Consider the following 24,908-nt stretch of genomic DNA (forward strand, 5'->3'; position numbering starts at 1 on the left):
TTTTTTTTTTTTTTTTCTGTATCTGTTCAATGAAAACAAGGTACAACCCAAGTTTTTACCTAGTCTGACTAGAAATATTCCACTTCAAGGTCTGAAGTAGTACTTTTACCTTAAAAAAAAAAAAAAGACGACGACAAACAAAAACTGTCACACAGGATGGATATGAAGATTGGTTAAACAGTTTTGTGTAGATCTTTTTGGTGCTGAACTATGACATGAGCCTTATAGATTGTAAAATAGAGATAGTTGGAACTAATGTACAGAACTAAATTTTTTAAACTTTATTTGCTGTTAAATTCTGTGAAGTTTCAGTTATCTAAAATAAACATACACATATATGAAATGTAATGTTTCAGATTGCAAGGTAATATGTAATGTAGTGTTTGTAAGATACTCTTGTCTGATATTAACTAGTAGTATTTTGATTTGTACAGTTATAATTTGTTAAAATGACTTCATTTAACATTCACTGATATAGATTAATAATGTAAGTTCTAATTTAAAGAATGGTGGGAAAATGGTGCATGTAATACTTTTGCAACTGGTGGGGAGATCGGTATGTTTTGAAAAGAGTAATTTAACTTTTGGGTGCCAGGAAATGGGTTTTCTCAAAGTTCATTGCCGGCAATGGGCAGGCCTGCAAATACTGGCACAGAGCATTAATCATACACCTTATTAACGGTGAGGTGAATAACTTTGAAATAAAGTTTTAGAGAAATATTTCAAATACTTGAGTATTCTTTTCAGTCTTGAACTAACAGCTTAGGCAAGAAATCAGCTAATATTCTATTTTAAATATGGGCATTAATTTCATTTCAGTTCATTCACTCATTCCATTCATTTATCATTTCACAAACATTTGAAATCCTAATATAAGCAAGGTGCTCTGTTTAAGGTAGAAATTTAAAATGTACAAGATGTATGGTCTTCTCTTTAAGGAGCTTTTCATCTAGAGTGGAGGAATTTACACTGATAATTATTCTTACATTTGAAACAAATAAATTAACTCTCAAATTGGGTGGCAAGCATGTATAGACTTTGCTATAAATATTTATGAAATGAGTTACTGTTTTCCTTAAAAAAAGCTAGGACTCAGGGCTGACAATCAAAGAAGAGAAAATTTAGTGGTGAACATAGAACTGCCCACTACCAGCTAGAGCCTCCAACCTAAAAGTCCCATGTTGCTAGAGATCTCCAGGGGTTTTGTAGAGGGAATCCCTGCATTGGTAGTAATTTTGGATTAGATGATTCCTAAGAGCACTATCAACTCTTAGGGTTCTATGAATTAGGAAATAAACCAAATTATATATTTTCTCATACTGATCAGCTCATATTTTATCATCATGTCATGTCTGGCTTTCATACTTAGTAATAATTTACTTTTAGGTCATTTAGAGGCTAGTGTTCTCTAAGGTCACTTCTGCTTGCAAATTCTAGGATATTATTTAGTATGGCTTTAAGAGTTCAATCTTTTACCCTCTCCTTTATGGAATGTGTGTTTCCTCTATTTGTGCACTTAACTTTTGTCCTAAGTTTTATTTTATGGATACTAATGAATAAGTTTGAGATTGACACTAGACCCAAACAGATGCAGCCACTTTCTGTCCTCTTGTGACACAGTTGAAACACTGTATCTCTTGTCTGCTGTTTAGAGTGTCCTGAAAGAAACACTGAAGTGGAAGTCAATAGAGCAAGGGTAACAGGATCTTTAAATAATTTAAAGCTGTCTAATCTTGACATAAAAGTGAACTCTTTCTTTTAAGATTTCTAGCAACTGCTCTTAAGTCATAGGTTCCTCATTTTTTCTTTACTGGTGGTGGGAGAAAATAGTTGATCTGTGATTTTTGTTTTCATCTCCCCAAATTATGTTATAAAGGCAGTAATTTGATGCTGAAGATTATGATTAGAAATCTTCAGATGGTTTATATATTGGGGCTTTATCTCTTAATAATAAAAAGAATGTCTTTACTGGACTACTTATTCAGTAGTAAGCACTAATCATTCTGTGTATCATATTCCTTATTCAGCCTTGCAGACTCCTGTGGGATCTGATCTCTGCCTACTTCAACTCAGTACCATACTCACCAAGGCTTAGTATGTCTTCACCCACTCTCCCTTCTCTTGCATTCCTCAAACATACTAAGTTTATTCCAGCCTTAAGCCTTTGATCTATGCATCAGAAACATTGGGCCCCACCTCAGATCTTCTCTGCCCTGCCTTCTACTCCAGTCACTGCTGTGGCAACTAATTCCATGAAATCTTTGACCAGGTTCTCAGAGAATATGATAGTACATCTCTTTGAATTCTAGCTGTATACCTTTCATGACAGCCTCCCTGCAATGCATTTCGTAAGTTTCCTCAAAAGAGGAGGAGACTTCTGTGGCGGGTTTGGCAATAACCGTCCTTATATTGGCTTTCCTCTTTTGTTTCACCCCCGTGCATCTCTTTTGCATCCTGGGATCGTTTCTCAAATAAATGACTTTCATTCAAGCTTTTCTCTTGGGCTCTGTTTTTTGGGGAATCCGAACTAAGACAGTCGGTACCCAGAATGGCCCTAGAAAGCAGGCATTCAGGATGGGAGATTGGAGCTGGTTTACTCACCAAATGACAAAACCTCATTACAGAATGATGCCCTCCCAACTCCTACCAAAGTTGTCCATTCCCAGAATCTGAATATGCTACCTTAAATGTCAGAAGCAGGTGTAAGTAAGGTTAAGAACCTTGAGGTGGGGAGATTATCCTGGATTGTCTGTGTAGGCCCAACCTTACCATGTGGGTCTTTGAAAGCAGAGAACCTTTCTTGGCTGGTGGTCAAGGGAGAGTGACTACAGAACGTTGGCCAAAAAAATGCAATGTTGCTGGTTTTGAAGATGAAGGAAGATGACCATGAGCTAAGGAATGCAGGCAGCCTCTAGAAAGTTAACAAGACAAGGAAATAGATTCTTCCCCTGGAGCCTCCAGAAAGGAGCACAGCCCTGGAAACACCTTGATTTTAGTCCACTGAGACTCATGTCAAACTTCTATCTCCCAGAGCTGTAAGATGATACATTTGTGTTGTTTTAAGCCACTAAGTTTGTGAATTTGTGATGACATCAGGAGAACACTGATGCAGTATTGGTAAGCAGAGTGGTGATAGCCTGTGGCATGCAGGAGCAGCACAGTCACCACTGACACTGTCATCTGTAGGTGTAGGTAGAAGATGAAGCTTTGGATCCTGTAGTACCTGTGGCACTTGAACAGTAGAGGGGCAGTGATAAAGATTGTGGACTTGGCCAGCTTTTATTAACTGCTTTAGAAGCCTGGAAAACAAAATAACAGGCTCAAGTCAGCCAACTGTCAGTTTAAGGCAAGGTTGAAGGAGAGCCTTATCTCCTGCAATGGAGAGAAAACGACCTGAAATAGGCCCAGTATCTAGTTGTAAGGTTGGAAAATACTAAGTCTTGATAATTTTCCTTTATGAAAGTTTAGGTTTGACAAGAAGAGAATGGGACACTGAGACCTAAGTTAGTAATACAGTGGATAACCCTGAAAATATTACAAACCTGGATTTTCCTAATGTGGGGCTGGCGGGAGGAGCTCATGCTCCCTTGCCTGAAGACCCTGCCAAGGCTTCTAGTGAGGCAGCTCTTGACCTCCACATTCTCTTCCAAAACCTTACTATTCTCCAAACCAAGAACCAGGGTGACTTCTCAGTAGAGCCTGAGTGGAGAAATACAACCCCCTGTCTGGGGGAAAATAGTGTAGATACTGAAGGAACTGCAGAACCTGATATATATACTATCTCTTCCAAAACCTTATTATTCTCCAAACCAAGAACGAGGGTGACTTCTCAGTAGAGCCTGAGTGGAGAAATACAACCCCCTGTCTGGGGGAAAATAGTGTAGGTCCTGAAGGAGCTGCAGAACCTGATATATACTATCAGTAACCAAGGGGAAATGTGTGTGAATGATTTTGAGGGTGTTAGGCCAGAGGTGGAAGTTGAGGGAAGAATATAAGGCGGGATAAGAAAGATTACTATAGGAGCCAGGCGCGGTGGCTCATGCCTGTAATTCCAGCACTTTGGGAGGCTGAGGCAGGTGGATCACCTAAGGTCAGGAGTTTGAGCCCAGCCTGACCAACATGGAAAAAACCCGTCTCTACTAAAAATACAAAATTAGCTGGGCATGGTGCTGCATGCCTGTAATTCCAGCTACTCGGGAAGCTGAGGCAGGAGAATCACTTGAACCCGGGAGGTTGTGATGGGCCAAGATCGCTCCATTGCACTCCACCCTGGGCGACAAGAGTGAAACTCAGTCTCAAAAAAAAAAAAAAAAAATTTACTATAGGAATGTTTACCCATGACTTAGAAGTGAACATCACCTGAATTTGATCATAATATTCTGTTGGGATGGCTGCTGAGGCTTGGATATTATTATGGCACACAGTAAATGAGGTGAAGATGGCGGAACTGCCTTGGTATAGTATTGAAGAAAGGGTTGGAAAGTTCCAGGAGGTGTGAATGTTAGAATGGATTCATTATGTGAGACTGAACAACCGTCTAACTACGTTCCTCAGGAAGACATTGCCATCACTAAGGCAATATAAAATGCACCGGTTTACAAACTGTTCATCCAACAAGGGACTGATACCCAGAATATACAGGGAACTCAACAGCAAAAAAACAAATAATCCCACTAAAAAGTAGGAAAAGGACCTAAAAAGACATTTCTCAAAAGAAGACATACAAATGGCTGAGTGGAAAAATGTTCAACATCACTAATTATCAGGGAAAGGCAAATCAAAACTACAATGAGACAGCATCTCATCCCCAGTTAGAATAACTATTATCAAAAGGACAATAACAAATGCTGGTGAGGATACAGAGAAAAGGGAATTTTTTATTTTCTTTTTGTATTTTTCTAGAGAAAAGGGAATTCTTATACACAGTTGGGAATGTAAATTAGTACAGCCATTATGGAAGACAATATAGAGGTTTCTGAAAAAACTAAAAATACAACCACCGTGGGATTCAGCAGTCCACCTACTGGATATTTATCCAAAGGAAAGGAAATGAGTATATCAAAGCAATACCTGTGCTCTCCCATGTGTGTTGCAGCACTATTCACAATAGCAGAGATGGGACCAACATAAGTTTCCATCAACTGATGGATGGATAAAGAAAATGTGTATAAACACAATGGAATATTCAGCCATAAAAAAGAATGAAATCAGCTGGGGGTGATGGCTCATGCCTGTAATCCCAGCACTTTGGGAGGCCAAGGTGGGTGGATCACCTGAGGTTAGGAGTTCAAGACCAGCCTGGCCAAACATGGTGAAACCCCATCTCTACTAAAAATACAAAAATTAGCTGGGTATGGTGGCAGGCGACTGTAATCCCAGCTACTGGGAGGCTGAGCAGGATAATCACTTGAACCCGGGAGGCAGAGGTTGCAGTGAGCTGAGATGGCACCACTGCACTCCACCCTGGGCAACAGAGCGAGGCTCTGTCTCAAAAAAATAAATATATAAATACATAAATAAGAATGAAATCATGTAATTTGCAGCATTATGGATGGAACTGGAGGTCATTAGGTTAAGTGAAATCAGCCAGGCACAGAAAGACAAATATCACATGTTCTGGTATATAAAAGCTAAAAAGTTGATCTCATGGAGGTAGAGAGTAGAATGGTGCTAATAAGCTGAGAAGGATGGTAGGGGTGGAGGATGAAGACAGGTTGGTTAATGGGTGCAAACATACAGTTAGAAGGAATAAGTTATACTATTTGATAGCACAGCAGGGTGACTGTAGTTAACAATAATTTATTGTATATTTCAAAATAGCTGGAAAAGTTGAAGTATTCCTAACACCAAAAAATGATAAATGTTTGAGGTGATGGGGTATCCTAAATACCCTGATTTGATCATTATGCCTTGTATACATGTATCAGAATATCACATGTACCCCATAAATACATACAATTGTGTATGAATAAAAAATAATTTTTTTAAAAAAGGAATGCACTGGTGAGGGTTGTGGCAGCACCGAAGAAAAGTTCAGTGGTGGCTGCCCATTGCAGGCAGGTGTTGATGGTAGGAAATGCTGCCATGGAATTGAGCATGATGTCATCAGTGGAGATGATGATGAGACTAGAATGGTAGAGGTCATGTATTATCACTTAAATGTCAGAGGCAAGGTGGACACAATAAAATAAACAGTAAGGCTGGAGTGGAAATCAATCAGGCTGCCTTGATCTGCAGGGCTTTGTGACAATGGCTAATAAATCATGGAATTTTGGGAGACAGCTGACTGGTATGTTACTTGACTAGTATAACCAAAAAAAGAAAAAACAAGGAAAACTGGTTAGCGTAAAGGTAGCCTGTCACAATGGGAAAAATCACAGTCTCTTCATCAGCTTCTAGATCTAAGTCAATTTACAGATCCAGTGCACAATGAAAAGGAGGACTGGTCTTGAGGAAAGGCCTTGCTTTCACAAGTATATATGATGTACATACCCAGAATTTTTCAGAACTGGATACTATTATGGCTTTGTATGTAGATGAGGGTTTATGGAAACCATATGATAAAGGGAGTCCTGGCCAGTCTATCACATAATGGTTCCCACCCTTGCAATTATTTTCCCAATCTCTAAGTATATATTTGGGATCAATATACTTAGATCCCCATGGAGGTCTTAGACCTGTGAAGTAACAACCATTATGGGAGGAAGAGGAAACCTCTCCCTGGCCATGTTAATAAATCATGAGCAATCCACATGAGGAATGGCAGACATCAGTGTCACCATCAAAAAATGCTAGGGATGCAAGCGTAATGGGCTCCATCATAATCTCATTTAAGTTACCATCAGACTCCTGAAAAAGAGCAGATAGATAATGGAGAATGATGGCGGACTACTGCTAGTCTCAGTTGTAGCTGCTGTATCAGATGTGGTATCTTTACTGGCAGCCTCTGGCATTTGATATGCAGCTATTGATTTGGCAAATTTATTCTTCTAAATTTCCATCAGAAAGGAGGATCGGCCGGGCGCGGTGGCTCAAGCCTGTAATCCCAGCACTTTGGGAGGCCGAGACGGGCGGATCACGAGGTCAGGAGATCGAGACCATCCTGGCTAACACGGTAAAACCCCGTCTCTACTAAAAAATACAAAAAAGTAGCCGGGCGAGGTGGCGGGCGCCTGTAGTCCCAGCTACTCGGGAGGCTGAGGCAGGAGAATGGCGTGAACCCGGGAGGCGGAGCTTGCAGTGAGCTGAGATCCGGCCACTGCACTCCAGCCTGGGCGACAGAGCGAGACTCCCCGTCCAAAAAAAAAAAAAAAAAAAAAAAGAAAGGATCAAAAGCAGTTCACATTTCTCTGGGATGGACGGCGATTCTCATTTACTCTATTGCCCCCAAAATCTTAAATATCCTTCTCTATATCACAATATAATCCAAAAGGACCTTGATCATCTTTACATTCTACAGGACATCATGCCAGCCCACTATATTGTGACAGCATGCTAGGGGAATTGGCTATCAGGAAGCGGCAAGTATTACAAATGCCCTAGTAAGGCTTACATGTGCCGGAGTGTGGATTATAGACTCTATGAAGAATCTGGGGCATGCCACATTGATAAGAGTTTAGAAGACCAATGAGTTGAGGCATGCCTAGATATTTCTTCTATAGTAAAGAACAATTTCTTGTACCTTCCAACCTCTTAACACTAAGATAGAGGCATAGGATTTAGTAGGTCCCTCTGGACTTTGGAAGCACATATATTGTATTTGGTGTATTCCTCTCACCCATTTAATGCCAGTTTCAAGTGGATCCCATAAATAAAAAAAAAAAAAAAAAAAAAAAAAAAGCTTACAGCAGTTTTGGCTTCTGAACAAACTGCTACTCAGGCCGTGTATGTGGCAGTTAAAAATACTGTGCGGGGCCTCTGGAAAGCCCCAATAGGAGATAACAGCACAACTCTGTAGGATCCTGGAGTAACGCCATGCTTCCTGCAACAGAGAACTACTCAGACTCCTGATGTGCTACTGGGCCCCAGTGGAGGCTGAGAACCAAATTATGAGATACCGAGGACTAGGTAAGCAGAGCTGTTAACATATGAGCTGGGCGTTATCAGATCCATGGAGTCACGAATTCAGATGGGCCCAGGAGTGAGTCATCCTTATTGGAATTGACATCTCAGGGTACGGGTTTGCCTTTTCTGCCTGCAATGTGTCTTTCCATACAAGCACACTAAGACTTACAGAATACCTGATTCACTGTCATGATATCTCAAACATTGCCTCAGGACCACTTTTTTGATAAAGGAGGTGGTGCGACGGGCACATAACAACGGGATCCCCTCATCTTACCATATACCTCAACACCAGAAGCAGCCAACATAAGCAGAACAATGGAATGGTTCAGCTAAGACACCGGAGATGAGACAGCAGCCTGCACGGTTGGGGTGCTGTCCTCCAGGATTCGGTAATGTGCTTTAATAATGACTGATACATGTCCCTATCATTAAAACACGCAGGTCTGGAAACCACTAGGTGGAAGTAGATTGACCCCTGTCACCATCACGCAATTGGTGATGCACTTTATTAATTTCTATTCTTTTTTTCTACAATCTAGGGTAAATTGAAAGGTTTGGTTCCCAGGGGATCAGGGATGCTTTCATCAGGGGACTTGATAAGGGTTCCAGTGAATTGAAATCTACAAGTGTCACATGGTCACTTTGGGCTCCCCATGCCAGTGGACAAGCAGGCACAGAAACGAGGTATCATACTGGTGGTGTACCTCTTCCCTCCTGCTCCAAGACTTCTCTGACATGAAGGCAAGGGAAGCATAGGGAACCCACTTGGCACTCACACATCCCAATCTGGAAGTGCAGGGCAGATGACACCAAGGGCCACCCTTGATCAGCGGTGAGCAAAAGCTTGTGGTTAAATGCTTTCCCCTTCCATACCCAGGGGAGACACCTGAGATGTGTTTCATCAGGCTCCTCTGAGGATCCTGCAAAACCAAGCATCAGAAACTGTAGCACTAGCCAACTTGCTAATGTGTCTGTGTATTAGCTTTCACTGTTTCCCCCGTACTTCACTCCTGTGCTCTGGGATCACTTCCCAAATAAACTGCTCTACATGGAATCATTTGTCTTAGGCTCTGTTTTGAGGGGAACTGAGTCTGAAACCCCTAGCTGCCTGGAATGCTCTGGCATTTTGTAAGAGTCACTCCTGCTTCTCATTCAGATCTTAAACTGATATGTACTCAAAGTGACCTTCCTTAACGACTAATCCAAAGTAGCAAGCCTCTGATATCAGATCACCCTTTTTGAATTCTCTGCATAGCATCTATCACTGATCTTTTTCTTTTTTAAAAAATGTAGTTGTTAGTACCTTTGTCCTGGGCTTGAATGTCCCGCACACGAGAGGAGGGACCTTGCCTATTTATTTCTTGCTATTTCTGTAGCACCTTAAATAGTGTCTGGCACAAAGGAGGCACTGGATAAATATTTCTTGATTAAATGAATGAATGCTGAAATTTGATAATAAAACAAGATCCCAAATCAAGCCAGAATCTGAGCTAATAGACCTTTTAGAGAAAAAAATGCATATCTCAAATTTAAGTTTATTTAAAAATTACAAAAATGTCTCCACTCAAGTTGTCCTTGAAAAAAATTTAGAAGCAGCAATAATGATATCGGTTAATTACAAGCAGTCTAGTGCAATTTATAAAATTGAGCAAAATTTGGATGTGTGTCTTATCCCTCTGTAGACACGGGACCCTTTTTTGAGGTCTCTTTCTTTAGGGTCTGGTAGCATCACGACTGGGACACTTTCCAAAGCCTTCTTCCTTTGGACTCTATGTAAAATAATTCTATAGACCCCTGTGATTGAGCTGCGAGCGTCTCTCCCTTGATTATTTCGAATATGCTCTTCTGTAATGCCCAAATGTTCTAAAGTGCTTTTGACCTCATTTTCTTCTTCCTTGAGAGTGCCGGTTTCCGATAAATGTTTGGGATCCAGTTGGAAAGGTTCCAAAGGTGTAGGGTATGGCACCCCTTGCATCCATTCATCATTCATGATGCAGTCAATCCCGTACCTCTCCATGGGGATCTGCTGAAGGACTCCTCGGATGAGTCGGTGGCAGGGCTCTGACACGTGGGGCGGTACACTGTATGTGCCCTCAAGGATGCTCTTTTTTAGTTTCGTCACGGTTTCTGCCCGAAATGGCATGATGCCAGTCACCATGAAGTACAAAAGCACCCCCAAGGCCCAGATATCCACGTAAATGCCGATGTAGTGCTCGTCCCGGAAGAGTTCAGGTGCAGCATAGGGAGGAGACCCACAGAAAGTGTTCAGCATTTCACCTTTTTTACTTACTGTGCTGAATCCAAAATCGCCCACCTTCACACAAGTATTACTGGTATAGAATACATTTTCTGCTTTCAGATCTCTGTGAATAATTTGGTTTTCATGCTGTGGAAGAAGACATAGAGAACAGTCATTTTTACAGTAAAATGCCAAAATAAAAAATGTATAAGTTGCTCTGAAACAGTGAGATAATGATGGTGGAATAACAAATTCAGTGAGGATCAACTTAAGTCGTGATAGCAAACCCTGTCATAACTTTTAGCCCAATGTAATGCCCACACCTCCCCAAATAGACCAAAGTTCCTATTCCGTGTGGTAAGGGTTGGAGTCTGTTCCACACATGTGGACTGAGAAACTAACACCAGAAATAAGATCCAGATCTTATGAAACTACACATTCTGAAATACAATGAAACAGTAATCCTTAATTGTTGAGGTCCTACATGAGTTTTTCTGGCTGATGGATCGTTTGACCAGGGCCAAGACCAGGAAAGCTTGGAGCCCTCCCATAACTTTCCAGCCATGCTTTTTGGTGTAGACTCTTTTATCTTTACAGAATTCAGCAGAAGGGAGGTGGTTGCATTTGGCAAGGATCTAGCCACAGAACACACTGTGGATTGTGGGCACGTGCTGCACTCCCACCCTTGCATCCTGAATCCAGACAGTCTTCAGAGGACCCTTGACCTGTTCAGTCCCAAGGGCTCTGGGAAAATGGCTTTGTGTTTGTCACCTTTCTTGATGGCCCTCCTGGAATAAGAATCCAGGCTTTGGAGGGGACAGTCTGGTCAATTCCAGGTTCAACTATACCAGTTGGGTACTGTGAATGTCAGTTTCCTTCTTCGTAAAGTGGGATACTGATAACTATAGGCTGTGGTGAGAACTATATGTGATGCTAACTATATATGATGAGAACAGTGCTCAGCATGATCTTGGCATATTAAAAAACTCAGTAAGATGTGGATCTATGGCTATGAAACACACTTCCTGTTTGCAAAGAGTTGGAGAAATGGCAGGGAGTAGAGCTGCTGAAGACTAACATCTGTACCCTCTATTGCTGGATTCTCTTCTATTCTCCTACCAGGTTACTCTTCCAAGTAGAACGTGGAAGACTCTGCCCATCTGTTCTATTTCTTGCTATGGGTCTGGCTTATTCTCTGGCCCTGGGAAAGCTCACCACAGCCCAAAGCCACTTAAATGATGACTGGTCATATATCACAGGCCTGAAACACCCACCACCACTACAGTCAAGTTCTTCTCCCTGGCTCACTTCTTTTTCTTCCTCCTCTCCTTCCCTACTGCTATTTTGGGCCCTCTACATCATGAATTCCCTTGCAAATTCTTCCTCTTTTGCCCCATTGCCAGCATGGACTGTTTTATTTGACTTTTTCAGTGCCTGGCATATAATGGGGTTCACTGTGACTCACTGATCCCGTTCTTGCTCCCACAACCATGCAGGCCGAGAAGCGAATTACAAATAGCCTCTCAACTAATATAGACCCTAGACAAGTATCTCTTTTCTGACAGATCCATTCAACTGGGATCTGAGTAAAGAGGGTGACTGACCAAAACTTTTGGTAGTAAAAGTGATAGTCAGGTCTGCAAGTCAGGTTCCTCCTGTATGGCCAGCAATATGGCCAAAAATAAGGAGGCAGCAAAAGAGCCAGTTCTTGGGGGAACTATAGAGTGTGCATTAGGAGTCCAGATTTCTCTAAAGCGGTAACCAAAGAACTAAAATAAGAATGACACAACCAACCAGGCACGGTGGCTCACGCCTGTAATCCCACCACCTTGGGAAGCCGAGGCAGGTGGATCACTTGAGGTCAGGAGTTTGAGACCAGCCTGACCAACATGGTGAAACTTCATTTCTATCAAAAATACAAAATCAGCCAGGCATCATGGCACATGCCCATAATCCCAGCTACTTGGGAGGCTGAGGCAGGAGAATTGCTTGAACCCAGGAGGCGGATGTTGCAGTGAGCCAGGATCATGCCACTGCACTCCATCCTGGGTAACAGAGCAATACTGTCTAAAAAAAAAAGAAAGAAAGAGAAAGAAAAAGAAAGAAAGAAAGAAAAAGAAAGAAAGAAAGAAAGAAAGAAAGAGAGAGAGAGAAAGAAAGAAACAAGAAAGAAAGGCAAGAAAAGAAAAGAAAGAAAGAGAGAGAGAAAGAAAGAAAAAGGAAGGAAGGAAAAAGAAAGAGAAAGAAAAAGAAACAAGAAAGAAAGAAAGAGAAAGAAAGAGAAAGAAAGAAAGGAAAGAAAGAAAGAAAGGAAAGAAAGAAAGAAAGAAAGAAAGAAAGAAAGAAAGAAAGAAAGAAAGAAAGAGAAAGAAAGAAAGAGAAAGAAAGAAAGAAAGAGAAAGAAAGAAAGAAAAGAGAAAAGAAGGAAAGAAAAAGAGAAGTACAGACGGAGGACATAAAAGGAAGGAAGGAAGGAAGGAAGGAAGGAAGGAAGGAAGGAAAGTAGGAAGGAAGGAAGACAGAACCAAGTGTTAATCTACTGGGCACAGAGGCAATAAGAGCTAGGGGATCTTACTGAAGGCAAAAGATCAGTATTACTGATGTGAGATTGAAGAACATCTCTCTCTCACATACACACACATGGAGGGGGGAGGCGGGAGAGAGAGAGAGAGAATGAACTGAGCTGGGCATGAAGTATGAATAGGATTTAGAATGTGAGATGTCATATGAGGGCATCCTAGACAGAAATAGGAAAGCAAAACCAAGAAGCAGTGAGGAGCCAGCTATCCAGATAGTGGAAGATGAGGTTGGAGAAATGGGTATGGCCAGGGAGTAGGCGATGTTCATCAGTGGCTCCCAGTGAGTCCTGCCAACGTCTGCAGAAGCTAGGAGGTTGAGGTGTAACTGGACATCCCTGGATATTGCTTCACAGGCAAGGAGCATGATCCCAGCCAGACTTCTGACTCCCAGAAGGGACTACTGTCTGCTTTGTAGGACAAAAGCCCTCTGGGACACTTGAGGCTTGGTAACCTAAAGCCCTGTTCTCCCAATATCAGTGGAATGGGAACAAGGTTCTCACTCGTCACCCCTGCTCACCATGTGCTTCACGGCAGACACAATCTGGGAGAAGATGAGCTTGCTTTCTGGTTCAGAGAGCTTCCCCTCAGTGCTAATTTTTCCAAACAGCTCCCCACCTCCTGCATATTCCATCACCAAGTGCAGCTTGGATAGGGTCTCCACGACTTCGTAAAGGCGGATGATGTTGGGATGGTGCAGCTTTTCCATGCTGGAGATTTCTCGGGATAGTAGCCTCTGGGTTTTCTGGTCTAACTTGGTCTTGTCCAGGATCTTAATGGCCACCTTTTCTGCAAGCAAAAAAAGTTAAAAACTGTGCCAGAATTCAAGAGGACCTGGATCAGCTCCTTTCCTTTACTAGACACATTCTCAAGCTCACAGAGCTCATCAGGGAATGACAAAGCAATGCTTGAGCCCAGCATCAGTGCTCTTCCCTTGGATCAGTGTAAGTCTTCCACACACAGGTTTTGATGCCAAATCCTGCCTCCCAAGGAAAGTTTCCAGATAAAATTAGAGCTCCTTTGCTAAGCCCGGAGGACACTTCTTGATGAGACCCAGTGCATCTCATCAGCCTCACTGTCCATCATTCCTGTCCGCTATCCCCAACATCCCATGCACCCTTTATTGCAACCATTACAGAACTTTTTGTTGCTCCCTGAAAAGGTGCTGGACATTCATGCCTGGAAACTTTTCTCTACCTGGATCATTCTCTCCATCACTGCTTCCCTGTTCCTTACTCTTGTTCTTTACTCATCGATATAGTTTGGACATTTGTCCCCAACCAAATCTCATTGAAATGTAATCCCCACTGTTGGAGGTGGGGTCTGGTCGGAGGTGTTTGGGTCATGGGCACCGATGTCTCACGAATGGCATGGGCCATCTCCTTAGTGATAAGTGAGCTCTCGCTCTGAGTTCACATGAGATCTGGTTCTTTAAAAGTGATGGGATCTTGTGGCATATTCCCCTGACTCTCGCTCCTGCTTTCACAGTGTGATATGCCTTCCACCTTCCACCATGATTGGAGCTTCCTGAGGCCTCTATAGAAGCAGATGCCACCATGCTTCCTGTACAGCCTGCAGAATCATGAGCTAATAAAACAGTTTTTTCTCATAAATTACTCAATTTTGGCTGGGCGCGGCAGCTCACACCTGTAATCTCAGCACTTTGGGAGGCCAAGGCGGGAGGATCATGAGGACAGGAGTTTGAGACCAGCCTGGCCAACATGGTGAAACCCCATCTCTACTAAAAATACAAAAATTAGACAGGCCTGGTGGCAGATGCCTGTAATCCCAGCTGATTTCTCGGGAGGCTGAGGTAGGAGAATCGCTTGAACCTGGGGAGGCAGAGGCTGCAGTGAGCCGAGTTCGCGCCACTGCTCTCCAGTCTAGGTGACAAAGAAAGACTCCGTCTCAGAAAAAAAAAAAAATTACTCAATTTCAGGCATCTCTTTATAAAAATGCGAGAATGGCTTCATACACTCATCATTAACTCCTGATGATCCTTCAAGGTGAGCCTCAGAATGAACCTCTTCAGGAAGCCTCTGTAACACTTGTCCTAGGATGAACATGATGTTCAGATTCTGTGCATTTGGAGCTCTAATGTACTGTCATCTCAGCTAACTGGTCTGTAGATGTCAACTCCCTTGTTTATCTCCCTCTCTTGCCCCATTCCCAACATGAACTGTTTTAATTCACTCTCAGTGCCTGGAATATAATGTCATGTACATGACGCACCAGTACCCAGTGTTGACAGAGTGCTGGTGAGACCAGGAGGAAATCAACACTGCAATGTGCTGCTGGTGAGAGCATTAGTTGGTACAATGGTTCTGGACTGTACTTTGGTATTATGTATTGAAATGCTAAAAAACAGTTGCACCCTGGGACCCAACCACTTCACCTTTGGCAATCTTAAAGAATCTGATGCATGTACAAGGATGCATGTATAAAAAGATTTCTGTGATATTGGAAATAAGTTAAGTATCCAGCAAGAGAGATACTTAAAGTGTGGTACATCTAATTTTATAATGGCACACCATGAAGCTATCAAAATAATGATGCTAACTAATTTATTAACATGAAAAGGTGTTCAATATACAAGTGAGGAAAATACAAATACACATTTGCATAGATAAAATCTGGTAGCATATTTACCAAAATGTTTAGAATAGAGATTTTCTAATTGGCAAATCACAGATGGTTTTCCTTTCAATTTAGTTTTGCTTATTTGTATTTTCTATTTTTTTGTCATGAATATAGACTTATTGTGTAATGAAAATGATTAATTTTAGAAAATGAATGAATCTTGACTACAAGTGAAACATCATTCATTTTTTGTTTTGGTTCAAACTGTACCGGACTTTGAATTAGATAACAAAGAGGTTACCCGGCCAGTAAACAGACAGAACAGGATCCCAAAGTACCTGTTTGACCTACTTACAAAATAACTGCTTTAAAGAACTTTGGCACTGTGATTATTAGCACGAAAATAGATACAGCTAGATTAAAATAGGAGTGTTATTGGTACATTAAAGTAGGTCCACTGGGGCTTCTGGAATGGAAATAGGGTTCACTGGTGTCTGCTGAGCCAGCCCTTTATCGCAGGAGGCAATACTGAACAGCAGGAGGGTGGCTCTACGGGAGCAGGAGCAGAATGTTTGCTCTGGGGTTTGAATAATCTCAGCTGGCAATCAGCCCCAGCAAAAGAACCTGCAATGGCAATCCTGGGGCACTCTTCTTCCCTTTCTTTTCTACTTTTCAGTCTTTAGGATTAAGAGTTCCTTTACCTGTTTATCTGAAACAGAAACCTGGTTTTGTGTAACCTGTTGGGTAAGCTGTTGTTTTAAGGGCTAGAATAATGAATTCCACCCTTCGATTTCCTGTAGAAGAACCCCCTGCTTCTCCTCAGTTCTCCCATCACATACTCAGGTGTCAGTTAAGGTATCATCATTCTGCTGCCCTCTCCTCCCTGTGGCCACCATACACCATTCTATCCATAGTGAGTGTTCAAGAATCAGGTGGTGGGTGTCAGGCTGCCATCACAAATCTCCCTTTAGCACCATCTTAATTTTCTTTTTCTCTTTTCCTTTCATGGTTCTTAGCAAAGCCTTCCCTCCCAGAGCCAGGTCTAGAGTGTGGCAGGAGAGGCATTGTAAGGGTGAAAGCTTCCTTAAATCCTCTGCCGTAGGTGCCTCGATGGCCTCACCTCATGTGCAATCACCCTACAGGCAGGCGTCATAGCATAAATGTATGATCACACTAAACACTTTAGAAGCCCTGGTATTCCACATTGTCACTAAGTGGTAGAAACTGCTATTCCATGAAGAGCTAGATCTCTAAATCTGCTCTTTCAATAAATGTTCAATGAGCACCTACTATAAATCACGCAGTGAAAAAGATGAACACTGTTCTCACAGTCCAATGACAGAAAAACTGAAAAAAAAAAAATCCCTTCTTACAAGTATAGCACCTATTAGGAAGAGATACAGACAGAGAATGGAAAGGCACTATCTGGGTAAGGGCACTTAGGTTGTGACCAGGAAGTGAGGAGAGAGGCCTCATACTTGGCCCAGGAGCTTGGCAAGTATGCTGCCCAGGTGAGACATAAGGTGTGTGCTTGAGGAACCCACTGTTCTGGAAAAGCAGAATGAGGAGGAGTGGCCCCAGATCAGCCTGGTAGTAGGTAAAGGTTAGATAAGCCAGGAGATTGCTTTAGAAATGCAGGCTTTAACAATAGGGCAATGAGAAAACCTAGCAAGGTTTTAAGAGAGAGGGTTGTAATCTGAGTCCCATTTAAGAAGGACACTCTGGGCCAGGTGTGATGGCTCACACCTGTAATCCCAGCACTTTGGGAGGCCGAGGCATGTGGATCATGAAGTCAAGAGTTCAAGACCAGTCTAGTCAAGACGGTGAAATTGAAACCCTGCCTCTACTAAAAATACAAAAAATTAGCCAGGCACAGTGGCAGCTGCCCGTATTCCTGGCTACTTGCGAGGCTGAGGCAGGAGAATTGCTTGAACCCAGGGGGCAGAGGTTGCAGTGAGCTGAGATTGCGCCACTGCACTCTAGCCTGGGTGACAGAGTGAGACTCTGGCTCAAAAAAAAAAAAAAAAGCACTCTGGCAGGGTGTGAGAAGTGCGGAGAGGAGCAGCAAGCCTGGGAGCAAGTGGGGTCTAGGAAGGGATGATAGAATGATAGAAATCCCAGAGAGAGGATGCTGTAGGTGGTGCAAGGGGAGAGAGAGTAAAGTAGACAGATGGGAGAGGCCAGCCATGCCCTTTCTCCAAATCTGATGAGAAGTCTGACACAGGTCCTACCTAGCAGGCAACACATTCTTTAAACCATGACTCCCAGTGCCAGGGTGGTAATAGCAAAGCAAGATTATTGTATGCAACAGGGAGTCACTGGTGATGGTGAATCCTTAAGAGTAGCTGCCCCAGTGGAAGGGGTGGCTCTACTCAAGGCCACACTATTTGGTTACTATTTGGAATGCAGGCTCAGTGTTGTCAAACCTTCTTCTGATTTCTTTTCAGGAGAAGCCAGACATCTGAAATTTTATGCAACATCTTCCCATTATTAAGTGTCGACAACTATTTCAAATTTTAAAACCTAGATTAGACCAAGCAAAATACATCTACAGGACCAAGGGGACAAAGGGAAGAGAGCAGATATTAAAACCTAGGAAGATAGTGTTGTGTAGAGGGAAGCTGAGGCTTTCCTTATAGACACACAAGTTTCCTGAGTCAGCCTTACAGTGAGGGGCTGGGGGAATAAGATTAGGCCCTCCCTCTCCTTCCTTCCCCTGCAAAGGCTCCCTAGAGATCAAAGTCAACTGGAACCTAGAGGACTAAGGAGATTTGTTGTAGTCTTGGGCTGAGAGCAGAATGAAGAAGGGTGAAGAGTAGATCTGGAGGGGCAGATAGAAAATATCAGGTACAGTGGGCTTAGGGGGGAAAGTGCCAGGGGCATTGGGGGCATAAAACAGGTGGAGGTACCCCTGGTCTGGGGGTTAGGGAAGACTTTTAACACTTTCTCTGGAGTTCAAGAGTTAGCTAGAGAAAAGTAGGGAGAGGTTCTAAAAGGAGAGATGAGGTAAGACAGAAAGATCTTTTTTTCTTTTTTTTTTTTTTTTTTTGGAGACGGAGTTCTTGCTCTGTCACCCCAGGCTGGAGTGCAGTGGCCGGATCTGCAGCTCATTGCAACATCCGCCTCCCGGGTTTACGCCATTCTCCTGCCTCAGCCTCCCAAGTAGCTGGGACTACAAGCGCCCATCACCTCGCCCGGCTAGTTTTTGTATTTTTTAGTAGAGACGGGGTTTCACCGTGTTAGCCAGGATGGTCTCGATCTCCTGACCTCGTGATCCATCCATCTCGGCCTCCCAAAGTGCTGGAATTACAGGCTTGAGCCACCACGCCCGGCCAAGACAGAAGATCTTGAGGTAGGAAAGACCTGAAACATTAGGGTTATGGTCTACAAGCTTTTTTGATTGTCTTCCTTTGTCAATAAAACATTTTTTTAATATTCAACATCATTAGTTGTTTTATGGATAATAGCTCCAAACTGGAAATAATCTACAAATGGTTAAGCAAATTGTGGTACCTTCATCCATGGAATACCACTCAGCAATAAAAATGAACCAACTATTGATACAACAGCTTAGATGAATTGCCCAAGAAGTATGGTGAGTGAAAAATGCCAATCCTAAAAGGTTACTACTGCATGATTTCTTGTATATAATTTTCTTGAAATGACAACATTATAGAAATGGAGAACAGATTAGTGGCGGGCAGGAGTCAGGGACAGGGTATGGGGGTTAGGAGGTGGCTATAGAAGAGCCACTTGAAGCGCCCTTGTAATAATGGACTTGTCCTGTATCTTTACTGTGGTGGTGAATATAACAACTTATTTATGTGATAACATTCCATAGAGTTAAAATACGTACTCACGCATGAATACAAGAACTGGGAAAATCTTAATAAGATCTGTGAATTAAATCAATATTAATATCAAGGTTATGACCATAGTTTTGCAAGATGCAAGTTTGTGTGAAACTGGGTAAATGGTCCATGTGGTCTCTGTACATATTCTTACAACTGCATGTGCATAATAAAACATTTTTGAGCACTACTCTAATATATGTATATGTATTTATAAAGTGTATCCATGTACTACTGGTTTACACATTTTCAATATATATAATCACAGAAATTAAAAGTATATAATCACAAATAAATATAGAAGGAAGTTCTAATATTTTTTCCCTCATCCCAGTGAATCATCTTGGGCATCTTCTGGGGGTATATGCACCCTCAGAGATGATTGACTTTGAAGAATTGAAAGAAGAGAGTAGGGCTGGCATATGGGGAAGAAGGAAAAATATAAGCCAAAAAAGAGGCAGGAGAGTTGGCCATAGCCAAGGTATTGTGAGTCATTTCACATTAAAGGCTGTGTAAGAAGCTGTTGGAAACTTGTAAGCAAGGAGTTACATGATCAGGCTTGCAATTTCTGAAACATCACCTCTGGCTGCTATGGGGGAAATGATATAAACATGAAGACAAATTACAGTAGCTTAATCCAATGAGGAAAGGAGGAGATATTTAGGAAGTGAAATCAATAGGACTTGGTGTTTGGGTGTTAGGGGTTGAGGAAAAGGTCAAGGTTTCTCAGTTGAGCAACTGAGAGGCTGGTGACATTCACTGGAAGAGGATCTCTATTAATGTTATAATGCCTTTGGGCAGTCCCTAAGTTTCCCTGTCTCTCTCCCAGGTTGTTGTGTTCACTTTGCTAAGCCATGACTCTGGTTAAATCCAGCTTCCCACTGCTCTCTGCCTGCACCCATGCTGTTGAATAATGGCTTGTCTCACTTTGAATTTCTGATCACTAACCTCAGGTGGCCCTCTAAAGCTCCTGACAGACATTCTTTCCCTAGTCCAATAAACCTCACACACTTTTGGATAACTCTTTCATGGCTTCTTTTCTCTCATCAAGTCTCTAATGCCTTCTTCCACTCCTCACTCATAGCTAGTAACCTTGCTTCCTACTTTATTGAGTAAAGTAAGCAATAGAGGAGAATTTCCTCAAGTCCTTCCCACCATGTCTTCCAACCTACCTGAATCTGTCGTCCTTCCTTTTACTTTGGATAAACAATTCCTACTCTTATCTAAGGCCTAGTTAAGACTCCTTTATATGTTGAATAGATTCCATCTACTCTCATATACTAAAGAGCAGCCCTCCAAAAATTTTTTTTTTCTTCTCTCCTGCATCATTGATTTTCTCTTCCCACGGATTGTTTCCATCATCACACATTTATGCCATTGATAAAAAATCTTCCCCTCAGCAGAAATCTTACAAGTCAGAAGGGATTGTGGTCCAATCTTTAGCCTCCTTAAACAGAATAAGTGTCAGTCAAGAATTTTGTATCCAGCAAAACTAAGTTTCATAAATGAAGGAGAAATAAAGTCTTTTGCAGACAAGCAAATGATGAAGGAATTTGTCACTACTAGACCAGTCACACACAAAATTCTAAAAGGAGTTCTAAATCTTGGAAGTTGACATGCATCAGAATAGAACCTCTTGAAAGCATAAAACTCACAGGACCTATAAAACAATAACACACACACACACACACACACACACACACACACACGGATCCAGGTAATAATCAACATGATGACTAGAATTGTACCTTACATCTCAATGTTAATATTAAACATAAATGGCATAAATATTCCACTTAAAACATACAGATAGACAGAATGGATAAAATATCACAAACCAAATATCTGCTGTCTTCAAGAGACTCATCTAATGCATAAGGATTCACATAGACTCAAGGTAAAGGGGTGGAAAAAGATGTTCTGTGTATATGGAAACCAAAGACTAGTAGAAGTAGCTGTTCTTTTCTTTTTTTTTTATTTTCTTTTTTTTTTTTTTTTTTTTTGAGATGAAGTCTCACTTTGTTGCCCAGGCTGGAATGCAAGGTGCAATCTTGGCTCACTGTAACTTCTGCCTCCCAGGTTCAAGCAATTCTCCTGCCTCAGCCTCCCCAGTAGCTGGGATTACAAGTGCCCACCACCATGCCTGGCTAATTTTTTTGTAAATTTAGTAGAGATGGGGTTTCACCATCTTTGTCAGGCTGGTCTTGAACTCCTGACTTCAGGTGATCTACCTGCCTCAGCCTCCCAAAGTGCTGGGATTTACAGGCATGAGCCTCTGTGCCTGGCTAGGAGTAGCTATTCTTATATCAAATAAAACAGACTTTAAACCAACAATAGTTAAAAAAGAAAAGACAAAGAAGGTCATTATAAAACCACCTTTGCAAAATTATGTCACTGAGAGAATTATGGCAGTGGGGAGATCTGATCTACCAACCTCCCTCTTGCCTTTAGCCTTCAAACTGCCTTAATTATTCCTGGGCTTAGGCTTGGCTAGCTTTGGGAGACATTTAATTTGTAGTTTAAATGATAATAATCTTTCCCAAAACTCAACCACCTTTGTAAAGCTAATGAGAGACCACCAGACTTAGGAGGAGGAGAAGAGCCTGAAATCTGCTAAGGTGTGGATGTAAATGATAGCCAGCCATTATTCCAGAGGTCACAAGATATGCAACTCCCCCAATTACTCATGCAGATAACATCACTATTATAGAACCTAAGTTAGCCTTTTGAGATATCTTTTCAGGTTTTTTGCATGTCTGACACAGATGGCTTCACTTGGACCCATATGGACCCACCAACCACTCCTGTGGTCCCACAGAAATGACTCAGCATAAGAGGACAGCTTCAACTCCCTGTGATTTCATCTCCAACCCAAACAATTAGCAGTAAGCCCCTGGTCTGGTCAGCCCAATCCCTTCCCCCAAACTGTCTTTGAAAGACCCCTAATGTACAAGCCTTTGATGAGATTGATTTGAGTAATAACTCCATCCTGGTTTGACCACGTGGCATGACTGGCCTTGCATCAAACTCTTTCTTCACCACAATGCCATGAACTGATTTTGCTTGTGCAGTGGGCAGAAAGAACCTGTTAGGTGGTTACAAGTATATAATGATAAAAGGATTAATCTGACAAGAGAATATTGTAATCCAAAATATATGTGTACCTAACTATGGAGCTCCAAAATTCATAAAACAATTACTACTAGACCTAAAGAAAGAGATAATGAGCAACACAATAATAGTGGGATACTTCAAGACCCCACTGACAACACTAGACAGACCATCGAGGCAGAAAGTCAACAAAGAAACAATGGACTTAAACAATAGTCTAAAACAAATAGACCTAACAGATATTTACAGAACATCTGACCCAAGAACTATAGAATATACTTTCTTCTCATCAGCACATGGAATATACTACAAGATAGACCATATGATTGGCTACAAAACAAGTATCAATAATTTTTAAAAATCAAAATCATATCAAGAATCTTCTCAGACCAGAGTAGGATAAACTAGAAACCAACTCCAAAATGAATTCTCAAAACTATACAAATACATGGAAGTTAAACAATCTGCTCCTGTTTAATTTTGGGGTTAACAATGAAATCAGGATGAAAATTTAAAAATTACTTGAAATGAATGATAATATGACACAGTTATCAAAACTTCTGAGATACAGCAAAAGTGGTGCTAAGAGGAAAGTTTATAGTACTAAATGCCTACATCAAAAAGTCTGAAAGGTCACAACTTGACACCCTAACTCTGCACCTCAAGGAACTAAATAAGCAGGAACAAAAGAAACCCAAAGCTAGAGAAGAAAAGAAATAACAAAGACCAGAGCAGAAATAAATGAAATTAAAACAAAAATATTACACAAGATTAGTAAAACAAAAAGCTGGTTCTTTGAAAAGATAAACAAAATTGATAGACAATTAACTACATTAACTAAGGAGACAGAAGTTTTGAATAAGTTCAATTAGAAATGAAAATAGAGACATTACAACCAATGCCACAGAAATACAAAAGATCATTTGAGATTACTATAAACACCTCTATTCACACAAACTAAAAAACAGAAGAAACGGATAAATTCCTGGAAATTTACAACCCTCCCAGATTAAATCAGGAAGAAATAGAAATCCTGAACAGACCAAATAACAAGCAGTGAGACTGAATAAGTAAAATTTACTGATTAAAATTGCCAAGAACAAAAAAGCCTAGGGCCAGATGGATTCATAGCTGAATTCTACCAGGCAGTCAAAGAAGAATTGGAACCAATCCTACTGAAACTATTCAAAAAGATTGAGAAAGAGAGAATCCTCCCAAACTCATTCTATGAAGCCAGTATCACCCTGTGCCAAACCCAGGAAATGACATAAGAAAAAAGAAAACTACAGATCAATATTCCTGATGAACATAGATGCAAAAGTCCTCAAGAAAATACCAGCAAACAGAATCCAACAGCAAATCAAAAAGATAATACATCATGATCCAATGGGCTTTGTCCCAGAGACAGAGGGAAGGTTTAACATATGCAAGTCATGGGGAAGGTTCAAAGATAGCCGAATAGGAACAGCTCCAGTCTACAGCTCCCAGCGTAAGAGATGCAGAAGATGGGTGATTTCTGCATTTCCAACTGAGGTACCAGGTTAATCCCATGGGGCTTGTGGGACAGTGGGTGCAGCCCACAGAATGTGAGCCGAAGCAGGGCAGGGCATCGCCTCACCCAGGAAGTGCAAGGGGTCAGAGAATTCCCTTTCCTAGCCAAGGGAAGCCATGACAGATGGCACCTGGAAAATCAGGACACTCCCACTCTAATACTGCACTTTTCCAAAGGTCTTAGCAAATGGCACACCAGGAGATTATATCCTGTGCCTGGCTCAGAGGGTCCCATGCCCATGGAGCCTCACTCACTTCTAGCACAGCAGTCTGAGATGGAACTGCAAGGCATCAGTGAGGCTGGGAGAGGGGAGTCCACCATTGCTGAGGCTTGACTAGGTAAACGAAGCAGCTGGGAAGCTTGAACTAGGTGGAGCCCACCGAAGCTCAAGGAGGCCTGCCTGCCTCTGTAGACTCCACCTCTGGGGCAGGGCATAGGTGAACAAAAGGTAGAGAAACTTCTGCAGACTTAAACATCCCTGTCTGACAGCTTTGAAGAGAGTAGCAGGTCTCCCAGCACAGAGTTTGAGATCTGAGAACGGACAGACTGCCTCCTCAAGTGGGTCCCTGAACCCGAATGGCCTAACTGGGAGACACCTCCGAGTAGGGGCCAACTGATGTCCCATACAGCCAGGTGCTGCTCTGAGAAGAAGCTTCCAGAGGAAGAATCAGGCAGCAACATTTGCTATTCTGCAATATTTGCTATTCTGCAGCCTCTGCTGGTGATACCCAGGCAAACAGGTCAGAAGTAGACCTCCAGCAAACTCTAAAAGACCTGCAGCTGAGGGTCCTGACTGTTAGAAGGAAAACTAACAAACAGAAAGGACATCCACAACAAAACCCCATCTGTACATCACCATCATCAAAGACCAAAGGTAGATAAAACCACAAAGATGGGGAGAAACCAGAGCAGAAAAGCTGAAAATTCTAAGA

The 24,908-nt window shown here is 41.9% G+C and overlaps 1 protein-coding gene across 7 annotated transcripts in view; it reads right to left on the reverse strand.

Annotated features, from left to right (window-relative positions):
- Positions 1-9,582: 9,582 nt before the first annotated feature.
- Positions 9,583-24,908, reverse strand: part of NIM1K (NIM1 serine/threonine protein kinase) — a 90,242-nt gene continuing 74,916 nt past the window's right edge. For all 7 annotated transcript variants that reach the window (XM_017895987.1, XM_017895992.1, XM_017895993.1 and 4 more), the window contains 2 exons: positions 13,403-13,671; positions 9,583-10,453 (listed from right to left, as the gene is read on the reverse strand). In XM_017895987.1, the coding sequence (XP_017751476.1) occupies positions 9,704-10,453; positions 13,403-13,671 (1,019 nt within the window). In that variant the 3' untranslated portion in view covers positions 9,583-9,703. The remainder of the gene's footprint in view (positions 10,454-13,402; positions 13,672-24,908) is intronic.

Source organism: Rhinopithecus bieti, unplaced genomic scaffold, assembly GCF_001698545.2.
Source record: "Rhinopithecus bieti isolate Rb0 unplaced genomic scaffold, ASM169854v2 scaffold_28024, whole genome shotgun sequence".
NCBI classification, from domain to species: Eukaryota; Metazoa; Chordata; class Mammalia; order Primates; family Cercopithecidae; genus Rhinopithecus; species Rhinopithecus bieti.